This window comes from Callithrix jacchus, chromosome X (genome assembly GCF_049354715.1).
Source record: "Callithrix jacchus isolate 240 chromosome X, calJac240_pri, whole genome shotgun sequence".
In the NCBI taxonomy this organism is placed as follows: Eukaryota; Metazoa; Chordata; class Mammalia; order Primates; family Cebidae; genus Callithrix; species Callithrix jacchus.
In genome coordinates, this window is record NC_133524.1 from 1500267 (window position 1) to 1510510 (window position 10244).

Here is a 10244-nt window from a genome sequence, read left to right on the forward strand (position 1 = left end):
TGTGTCTGTGTGCATGTGTGTATGTGTGTGTCTGTCTCTGTGTGTGTATATGTGTGTCTGTGTATGTGTCTCTGTGTGTCTGTGTGTATCTGTGTGTCTGTGTCTGTGTCTGTGTGTATATATGTCTGCGTTTCTGTGTCTGTGTGTATCTGTGTGTCTGTGTCTGTGTGTGTTTGTGTGTCTATGTGTGTGTGTCTGTGTGTATATATGTCTGCGTTTCTGTGTCTGTATCTGTGTGTCTGTGTCTGTGTGTGTGTCTGTGTGGCTATGTGTGTGTCTGTGTGTATATATGTCTGTGTTTTTGTGTCTATGTGTATCTGTGTGTCTGTGTCTGTGTGTGTGTCTGTGTGTCTATGTGTGTGTCTGTGTGTATATATGTCTTTTTGTGTCTGTGTGTATCTGTGTGTCTGTGTCTGTGTGTGTGTCTGTGTGTCTATGTGTGTTTCTGTGTCTGTGTGTCTGTGTCTGTGTGTGTGTCTGTGTGTCTATGTGTGTGTAGGCAAGGACACCAGAGGGCACCTCTGATTCATTCCCCTATTTATTTGAGAAGGAGTCTGAGTGGTGTGATCTCGGCTCACTGCAATCTCTGCCTTCCGGGTTCAAGAGACTCTCCTGCCTCAGCCTCCCCACGAGATGGGATTACACAGGAGTGCAACCACCACACCCAGCTAATTTTTTGTATTTTTTAGCAGAGAGGCGGGGGGTGAACTTGATTTTCAATCGCTGCACGAATCCATTGATCCAGCGACTGGTATGAGCTTGCTTTTCAGTACTTAGGGGAATGAGCTGAAAAAAGTACTGAAAAGTATAGTGGGCTTGCTTTACATTCGTTATGGTATAATCATTGATCGGGGACAGGCATAAGCTTGCTTTCCAGTACTTACGGGACTGAGCTGAAGAAAATACTGAAAACTATGGTGGGCTTGCTTTACAATAGTTATGGTAATCATTCATCAAGGCGACTAGCATGAGCTGGCTTTCCAGTACTTACGGGACTGAGCTGAAGAAAATACTGAAAAGTATGATGGGCTTGCTTTACAATAGTTATGGTAATCATTCATCAAGGGGACTAGCATGAGCTGGCTTTCCAGTACTTACGGGAATGAGCTGAAGAAAATACTGAAAAGTATGATGGGCTTGCTTTACAATAGTTATGGTAATCATTTATGGGGGAGTAGAATGAGCTGGCTTTCTGAAACTTACGGGAATGAGCTGAAGGAAATACCGAAAAGCACGGTGGGCTTGCTTTACAATAGTTATGGTAATCATTCATCAAGGCGACTAGCATAAACTGGCTTTCCAGTACTTACGGGAATGAGCTGAAGAAAATACTGAAAAGTATGATGGGCTTGCTTTACAATAGTTATGGTAATCATTTATCGGGGGACTAGCATGAGCTGGCTTTCCAGTACTTACGGGAATGAGCTGAAGAAAATACTGAAAAGTATGGTGGGCTTGCTTTACAATAGTTATGGTAATCATTTATCGGGGGACTAGCATGAGCTGGCTTTCCAGTACTTACGGGAATGAGCTGAAGAAAATACTGAAAAGTATGGTGGGCTTGCTTTACAATAGTTATGGTAATCATTTATCGGGGGAGTAGAATGAGCTGGCTTTCCGAAACTTACGGGAATGAGCTGAAGGAAATACTGAAAAGCATGGTGAGCTCGCTTTAGGACACTTACGGTACTCATAGATCCAGCGACTCGCGCTGAAAACGGGGTGCGTTCCGTTCCTGATGGAGAAACTGAGAATGTCGTCTCTCTGCTCCGCGTCTAGGAGGCACCCCGAAGTGTGACCTTGGTGCACAATGTACTTGGGGCACTGGCGATAGGCCTCATCCGAATGGAATCTGTGGTTTAAAATGAGGTTTTACCGTGTTGCTCAGGCTGGTCTTGAACTCCTGACTCCAGGTGATCCACCCGCCTCAGCCTCCAAAAGTGCTGGGATTACAGGCCTGAGCCACCGCTCCCTGTGTGTGTGTGTGCACGCGTGTGTGTGTCTGTGTGTGCGTGTGTCTCTGTGTGTGTTTGTGTATCTGTGTCTATGTGTATGTATGTGTGTATCTGTGTCTGTGTGTCTCTGTATCTATGCGTCTGTATGTGTCTGTGTGTTTGTGTCGTGTGTGTACGTGTGTGTCTGTGTGTGTCTTTCTGTGTGCGTGTGTGTCTGTGTGTCTGTGTCTCTGTGTGTCTTTGTGTGTGCATGTGTGCCTCTATGTGTCTGTGTCTGTGTCTCTGTGTGTGTCTGTATGTGTCTGTGTGTCTCTATCTATGCGTCTGTGTGTGTCTGTGTGTTTGTGTCATGTGTGTACGTGTGTCTGTCTTTCTGTGTGCATGTGTGTCTGTGTGTGTCTCTGTGTGTGTCTGTGTCTGTGTGTGTCTTTGTGTGTGCATGTGTGCCTCTATGTGTCTGTGTCTGTGTCTCTGTGTGTGTGTCTGTATGTGTCTGTGTGTCTCTGTATCTATGCGTCTGTGTGTGTCTGTGTGTTTGTGTCGTGGTGTATGTGTCTGTGTGTCTCTGTGTCTTTCTGTGTGCGTGTCTGTGTGTGTGTCTGTGTCTTTGTGTGTGCATGTGTGTCTCCGTGTGTCTGTGTCTGTGTCTCTGTGTGTGTGTCTGTATGTGTCTGTGTCTCTGTGTGTGTGTGCCTGTGTCTATGTGTGTGTGTCTGTGTGTGTCTGTGTCTGTGTGTGTCTGCGTGTGTGTCTGTGGTGTCCGTGTGTCTTTGTGTGTGTGGGTGTCTGTCTGTGTGTGGCTGTGTGTGTGTGTCTGTGTATCTGTGTGTCTTTGTGTGTGCACATGTGTGTCTGTGTCTGTGTGTGTCTGCATGTGTGTTTGTGTGTGTCTGTGGTGTCCGTGTGTGTCTTTGTGTGTATGTGTCTGTGTGTCTGTGTGTGTGTCTGTGTGTGTGTCTGTGTATGTGTGTGTCTTTGTGTGTGCATGTGTGTGTCTGTGGTGTCCGTGTGTGTCTTTGTGTGTGCATGTGTGTGTCTGTGGTGTCCGTGTGTGTCTTTGTGTGTGCATGTGTGTGTCTGTGGTGTCCGTGTGTGTCTTTGTGTGTGTGTGTCTGTGTGTGTGTCTGTGTATGTGTGTGTCTTTGTGTGTGCATGTGTGTGTCTGTGGTGTCCGTGTGTGTCTTTGTGTGTGCATGTGTGTGTCTGTGGTGTCCGTGTGTGTCTTTGTGTGTGTGTGTCTGTGTGTGTGTCTGTGTATGTGTGTGTCTCTGTGTGTGTCTTTATGTGTGTGTGTGGGCAAGGGCAGCAGAGGGCATCTCCGATTCCTTCCCGTGTCCTTATTTGAGACGGAGTCTCGCTGTGTGGCCCAGGCTCCAGTGCAGTGCTGCGATCTCGGCTAACTGCAACCTGCGCCGTCCAGATTCAAGTGATTTTTAAAATAGCCTGTAACACACGTCATGGCCGTTTCTCCCTTCACATGGTGACGGTGGTCCCCAGCTAGGATCTCTCGTCGCTGCCTTCAGTGCCCCTTCCTAACAGCTAACTACAGCCAGACCTGTCCAAAGAGAAAACCGACCTCTCACAAATGCTCAAACCCCTTGAGCCAGGCGCGGTGGCCCATGCCTGTCATCCCAGCACTTTGGGAGGCCGAGGCGGGTGGGTCACAAGGTCAGGAGTTCGAGACCGGCCTGGCCAACACGGTGAAACCTCATCTCTACTAAAAATACAAAAATGAGCTGGGCGTGGCGGTGCCTCTGATGTCCCCACTCCCAGAACCTGTGACCGGAATCTTACCTGCAAACAGGGTCATTGCAGATATGATTGGGTCACAACTGAAATAAAAGCATCCTGGGTGAATGGGAGCCCACGATCCAATTACAATATTTTTATGGCCGGGCACGGTCGCTCACGCCTGGAATCCCAGCACTGGGGGAGGCCGAGGCGGGCGGATCACGAGGTCAGGAGTTTGAGACCACCCTGGCCAACGTACTGAAACCCTCCCACCCCCATCTCTACTAAAAACACCAAAATAAGCCGTGTGTGGTGACAGGCACCTGTAATCCCAGGTACTCGGGAGGCTGAGGCGGGACAATCTCTTGAACCCGGGAGGCAGAGGTTGCAGTGAGCCGAGATCGAGCCACTGCACTCCAGTCTGGGTGAGAGTAAGACTCTGTCTCAAAAAAAAAAAAAAAAAGAATATTTCTTATAAGACGTAGCAAAGAACATAGAGGAGAAGGCACGTGCAGATGAAGACAGAGGCCGGGGTGATGGGGCCACAAGCCCAGGGATGCTGGAGCCCCGGGAGCTGGGAGATGCAGGGAAGATCCTCCTGGGAGGATGGACTGAGGAAACCCCTGCCCAGTGCTCGCTTTAGGACGTCTGCCCTCCGTGAATAGGAGAGGGACTATCTGTTGATCTCAGCTGCCCAGCATGTGATAGTTTATAAATGTACCCGAAGAAACCTCTATGCTTTAACTGTCAGGGTCACCAAGCCTCCACTTTCCCGAGGGTCTTTGAGGTACGGGAACGTGCCAGGATTATGTGTCACTCTGCGGTCGTCCCGCAGCCATAATTAGAAGCCAGCGGGAGACCAACCGGCTTATTCTTCATGTCCAATGTCCCGGCAGCTCGTGGCTCCAAAAGGGACCCCTTTACAGAGAAGGGAACTGAGCTAACGTGAGTCATCTGTGTCACAGCACAGGGAAAACCCAGCACTTTTTTTTTTGTTTCTGTGAGTCTTTTCGTTATAATTATTATTATTTTTGAGATGGAGTCTCGCTCTGTCCCTCAGGGTGGAGCGCAGTGGTGCAATCTCAGCTCACTGCAGCCTCCGCCTCCCGGGTTCAAGCGATCCTCCCGCCTCAGCCTCCACAGTAGCTGGGACTACAGGTGCCCGCCACCATGCACGGCTCATTTTTGTATTTTTAATAGAGACGGGGTTTCACCATGTTGGCCAGGCCGGTCTCGAACTCCTGACCTTGTGATCAGCCCGCCTTGGCCTCCAAAGTGCTTGGATTCAGGCGTGAACCCCCCCCCCACCCGGTCACCCCTTTTTTTCTGTCTAGAGTAAGGCGGCCACTAGTCTCGTTTCTTCTAGGTTCAAATGCCAGGAAGCAGACTCTTCCCTCAATGCCCCAGAGGACACGGCGCTGCTCACAGCTGATTTTAGTCCACGACATGCATTTCAGGGTATGGTTCCCAGACCTGTAACCACACAAATGTGTGTATGTGGTTTTTTTAATTTCATTTTGTTTTTTGAGACAGAGTCTGGTTCTGTCGCCCAGGCTGGAGTGCGGGGGCGCGATCCTGGCTCACTGCAACCTCCGCCTCCCGGGTTCAAGCGATCCTCCTGCCTCAGCCTCCCAATCAGCTGGGATTACAGGTGCCGCCACCACACCCAGCTAATTTTTGTATTTTTAGTAGAGACGGGGTTTCGCCATCTTGGACAGGCTGGTCTCGAACTCCCGACCTCAGGTGATCTGTGCGTCTCAGCCTCCCAAGTGTGAGTCTTATTTCACAAATAACTTCATCTGAAAATTTCTCTGATCCGTATGCTTTCCGGTTTATCTGTTTTGCCATCAAACTGAAGACTGAGCCAGCCATGACACACCTCCCCTTCCCTGAATTCTGACTAAATGTATTGGAAAAACCCTTCCTGACACACGCTCAGCCACATGCCTTAAGGGGTCCGGGCCGAGATTACCTGGTGTGGAAGATTTCAGAGACTGAGTCTTCACCTCCTGAGCCGCCCAGCAGATAAGATTTCAAGTTCACGGCTGGGCTCGGAGCTCACGCCTGTAATCCAAACACTTTGGAAGCCATGGTGGTGGGGGGGGGTGGGGATCACCTGAGGTCGGGAGTTCAAGACCAGCCTGAGCAACATGGTGACACCCCATCTTAAAAAAAAAAAGAAGACCGGGCGCGGTCTTCTGTGTCACCCAGGCTGGAGTGCAATGGCGCGATCTCAGCTCACCGCAACCTCCTCCTCCCGGGTTCAGGCAATTCTCCTGCCTCAGCCTCCCGAGTAGCTGGGACTACAGGCACCTGCCACCACGCCCGGCTAATTTTGGTATTTTTGGTAGAGACAAGGTTTCACCGTGTTGATCAGGCTGGTCTAGAACTCCTGACATCGTGATCCACCCGCCTCGGCCTCCCAAAGTGTTTTTTGAGATGGAGTCTCGCTGTGTTGCCCAGGCTGGAGTGCAGTCTACCTGCGGGGTTCAAGACATTCTCCTACCTCAGCCTCCCAAGTAGCTGAGATTGATTATAGGCGCTCAGGCCCAGCTGTTTTTGGTTTTTTTTTTTGTTTTTTTGGTATTTTTAGTAAGGACTGGGTTTCATCATGTTGGCCAGGCTGGTCTTGAACTCCTGACCTTGTGATCCACCTGCCTCGGTCTCCCAAAGTTCTAATCCCAGCACTTTCGAAGGCTGAGGCAGGTGGATCACCTGAGGTCAGGAGTTTGAAAGCAGCCTGGCCAAGAAAGTGAAACCCCGTCTCTACGGAAAATCCAGAATATTAGCTGGGCGTGGTGACAGGGGACTATAATCCCAGCCACACGGGAGGGTGAGGCAGGAGAATCGCTTGAACCCGGGAGGCGGAGGTTGCGGTGCGCCGAGATCACGCCACTGCTCTCCAGCCTTGGGACACAGAGAGACTCCATCTCAAAAAAAAAGGAAAGAAAATTTATAATGTAGGTGATTTTGAGCATGACTCAGCTACGCCTCAGCCAGAAGGTTGGGGAAACGGGCTTGTGGTTTTGGGGAGGGCTGAGGGTTACACAGAACAGACATGGAGAACTCTCAGAGAGTCTGACGCGTCACGGGTTAGATTTCTGTCCTTCCCACGTTGCAGACGGGTCAGAAGAGCCACGTGAGCCCCCGTGGCTTGGTCACAGCACTTACCTGTAAAAGAAAGTCAGGCTGGTCCCGGCGTACTCGCTGGAATTCCACGTGATGTGCACGACTTCCAGATTGAAGTAGATTATCTGAACGTGTATCGCTTCCCCTGGACACAGACAGACACGTGAAGGTGGCTGTGCGGCCGCTCTAAAGCCAGAAACCCATGAAAGGAAGCCCGTCCTTGCACCCTAACCCTGAGACGCTGATTTGAAAACCACAGAGGACTGGCCAGGCCTATGATCGTCCCAGCACGTTGGGAGGTTGAGGCGGGAGGATCACCTGAGGTCAGGAGTTCGAGACCAGCCTGGCCAACACGGTGACCATTTCACCCATCAATTCATCATCCATTTAGTAGTGACATCATCATTTAGTAGTGACAATTTCTGTCTCTACTAAAAATACAGAAATTAGCCGGACGTCCTTGTGCACTCCTGTAGTCACAGGTACTCGGGAGGCTGAGGCGGGAGAATCCCTTGAACCCGGGAGGCGGAGGTTGCGGTGAGCTGAGATCGCACCATTGCACTCCAGCCTGGGCGACAGGGCGAGACTCTATATCAAAAACCAACAAAAATAAGGGAAGTGATTGAATTTTTAACATCTTGATGTTTTTCAAAGAAAAGAAAAAGAAATAAGAACTTCCATCTTTGCTTGAAAGGTTACTGAGGCTTCAGTGGGTTTGAGGTGTCAAGATGTCCCGGTTTGCGATTCTGAAAGCGGCAAATGGGTACATTTCAAGACACGGGAAATATGTCACGATATCTTGGATGAGGGGAGCCACGTCTGTCAGTGGCAGAGAAGTGAGTTACAGGTTTAGAATACAGGTAGATTGAAACTCGCCGTGCTGTAGTCTACACGGAGGTATCTGCAGGGTGGATAGATAGACCGTAACGGTAGATAGATAGAGTTATATAGATAATCATGGCAATGGACAGAGGCAGATAGATAGGGATGGCTGGGTGGATGGATGACTAGATGGACAGGTGGGTGTGTACACGGAAGGCAAGTGGGTGGATGGGCGGATGGGTGAGTGGGTGCATGGATAAATGCATGAACAGGTAGGTGGATGGGTGGATGGGCAGGTGAGTGGATGGATGGATATGTAGATGTGTACATGGGTGGGTGCGTGCGTGGATGAACAGATAGATAGGTGGATGGTGGATGGCTGGATGGGTGGATAAGTGGATGACAGAATGGGTGGGTGCATGCATGTATTGGATGGATGGATGGATGCATGGTAGATGGGTGGATGACGGATTGATGCGTGGATGGATGGATGGATGGATGGATGGATAAGTGGATGACAGAATGGGTGGGTGCATGGATGTATTGGATAGATGGATGGATGGTAGATGGGTGGATGACGGATTGATGGGTGGATGGATGGATGGATGGATAAGTGGATGACAGAATGGATGGGTGCATGGATGTATTGGATGGATGGATGGATGCATGGTAGATGGGTGGATGACGGATTGATGCGTGGATGGATGGATGGATGGATGGATGGATGGATGGATGGATGGATAAGTGGATGACAGAATGGGTGGGTGCATGCATGTATTGGATGGATGGATGGATGCATGGTAGATGGGTGGATGACGGATTGATGGGTGGATGGATGGATGGATGGATGGATAAGTGGATGACAGAATGGATTGGTGCATGGATGTATTGGATGGATGGATGGATGGATGGATGGATGGATGGATGGATGGATGGCTGGATGAACAGATAGATAGGTGGATGGGTGGATGGATGGATAGATAAGTGGATGAAAGAATGGGTGGGTAGATGGATGTATTGGTGGAAGGATGGATGGATGGTGGATGGGTGGATGACGGATTCATGGATGGATGGATGGATGGATGGATAAGTGGATGAAAGAATGGATGGGTAGAGGGATTTATTGGTGGATTGATGGATGGATGGTTGGATGGATGGATGGATGGATGGATATGTGGATGAAAGAATGGGTGAGCAGAGGGATGTATTGGTGGATTGATGGATGGATGGATGGGTGGGTGGATGGGTGGGTGGGTGGATGTAAAGAAGCATGCAGAGTAGATGGGTGGATGATGGATTGATGAGTGGATTGGTGGATGGATAAGTGGATAAAAGAATGGGTGGGTGCATGGAGGTATTGGTGGATGGATGGATGGATAATAGCTGGGTGGATGGTGGGTGGATGGTTGGATAGATGGACAAGTGGATAGATGTATATGTGTGTGAAAGGGTGAGTGGATGGATGGATGGGTGGATGGGTGGGTGGGTTTATGGGTGGGTAAATGCATGGGTACATGGATGCTTTGATGAGTGGGTGGTGGATGGATGGATGGATAATAGATGAATGAATGGTGGATGGTTGGATGGATGAGGAATGGGAAAAGACAGATGAGATAAGTTGATGGATAGATTAAAAATTAGAATATCTACCAATCAATCCATCAATAAACACTCAGACACACAGATACACACATCTACCAATCAATCCATCAATAGATAAACAGACACACACAGACACAATTCCTTGTGTAGTTCTGGCTACCAAGAGGGCATGTGTCTCATCCCAGCTACTTGGGAAGTTGAGGCAGGAAAATTGATTGAACCCCGGAGGGGGAGGTTGCAGTGAGACAAGATCACACCAGTACCCTCCAGCCTGGGCAACAGAGCGAGACTCCGTCTCAAAAAAAGAAATGAATGAATGAAACCTGCAAGGAATCCCCAAAGCAAAATACAAGAAGAGGGTGTTGGAATGAAGGACATTTTACGCCGGGAGTGGTTGTGTCCTACCTGTGTCCACTTGCCCCGAAGTCACCCGGCCTCCCCGCAGAGAGACTGCAGCTCCCCACAGCAGAAGGAACGTCCTCATGCCTGACACAGGAGCGAGAAGTGAGCCCCTGGGGCACCTACGGGGAGGAGGTGGCGCGTGACTCACAGGCAGAGGTCACTCCCTTTTTAAAAAGGCAGAAAGGAAGCCAGGGAAACGATAAGACGCAGGAAACACACTGACGCTTGGTTTTGAAAGATACGCTTGTCGAGAACACACACACACACACACAGACACACAGACACACACACAGACACACACATAGACACACAGAGACACACACACACAGACACACACATAGACACACACAGACACACACAGACAGACACACACAGACACACACAGACACACACATAGACACACACAGACACACACAGACACACAAACACACACAGACACACACATAGACACACACAGACACACACGTAGACACACACAGACACACAGACCCACAGTCACACACACATAGACACACAGACACACACACATAGACACACACAGACACACACATAGACACACACACATAGACACACACACATAGACACACACACAGACACACACAT

The 10244-nt window shown here is 49.6% G+C and overlaps 1 protein-coding gene across 1 annotated transcript in view; it reads right to left on the minus strand.

Moving 5' to 3' along the window:
* The window catches only part of LOC128930592 (cytokine receptor-like factor 2), a 32530-nt gene extending 22785 nt beyond the window's left edge, over window positions 1-9745 (minus strand). Inside the window, exons 1-3 of the mRNA XM_078362762.1 lie at window positions 9645-9745; window positions 6858-6960; window positions 1686-1852 (exon numbers count right to left, since the gene is read on the minus strand). Of these exons, the coding sequence (XP_078218888.1) occupies window positions 1686-1852; window positions 6858-6960; window positions 9645-9723 (349 nt within the window). The 5' untranslated portion in view covers window positions 9724-9745. The remainder of the gene's footprint in view (window positions 1-1685; window positions 1853-6857; window positions 6961-9644) is intronic.
* Window positions 9746-10244: the final 499 nt, after the last annotated feature.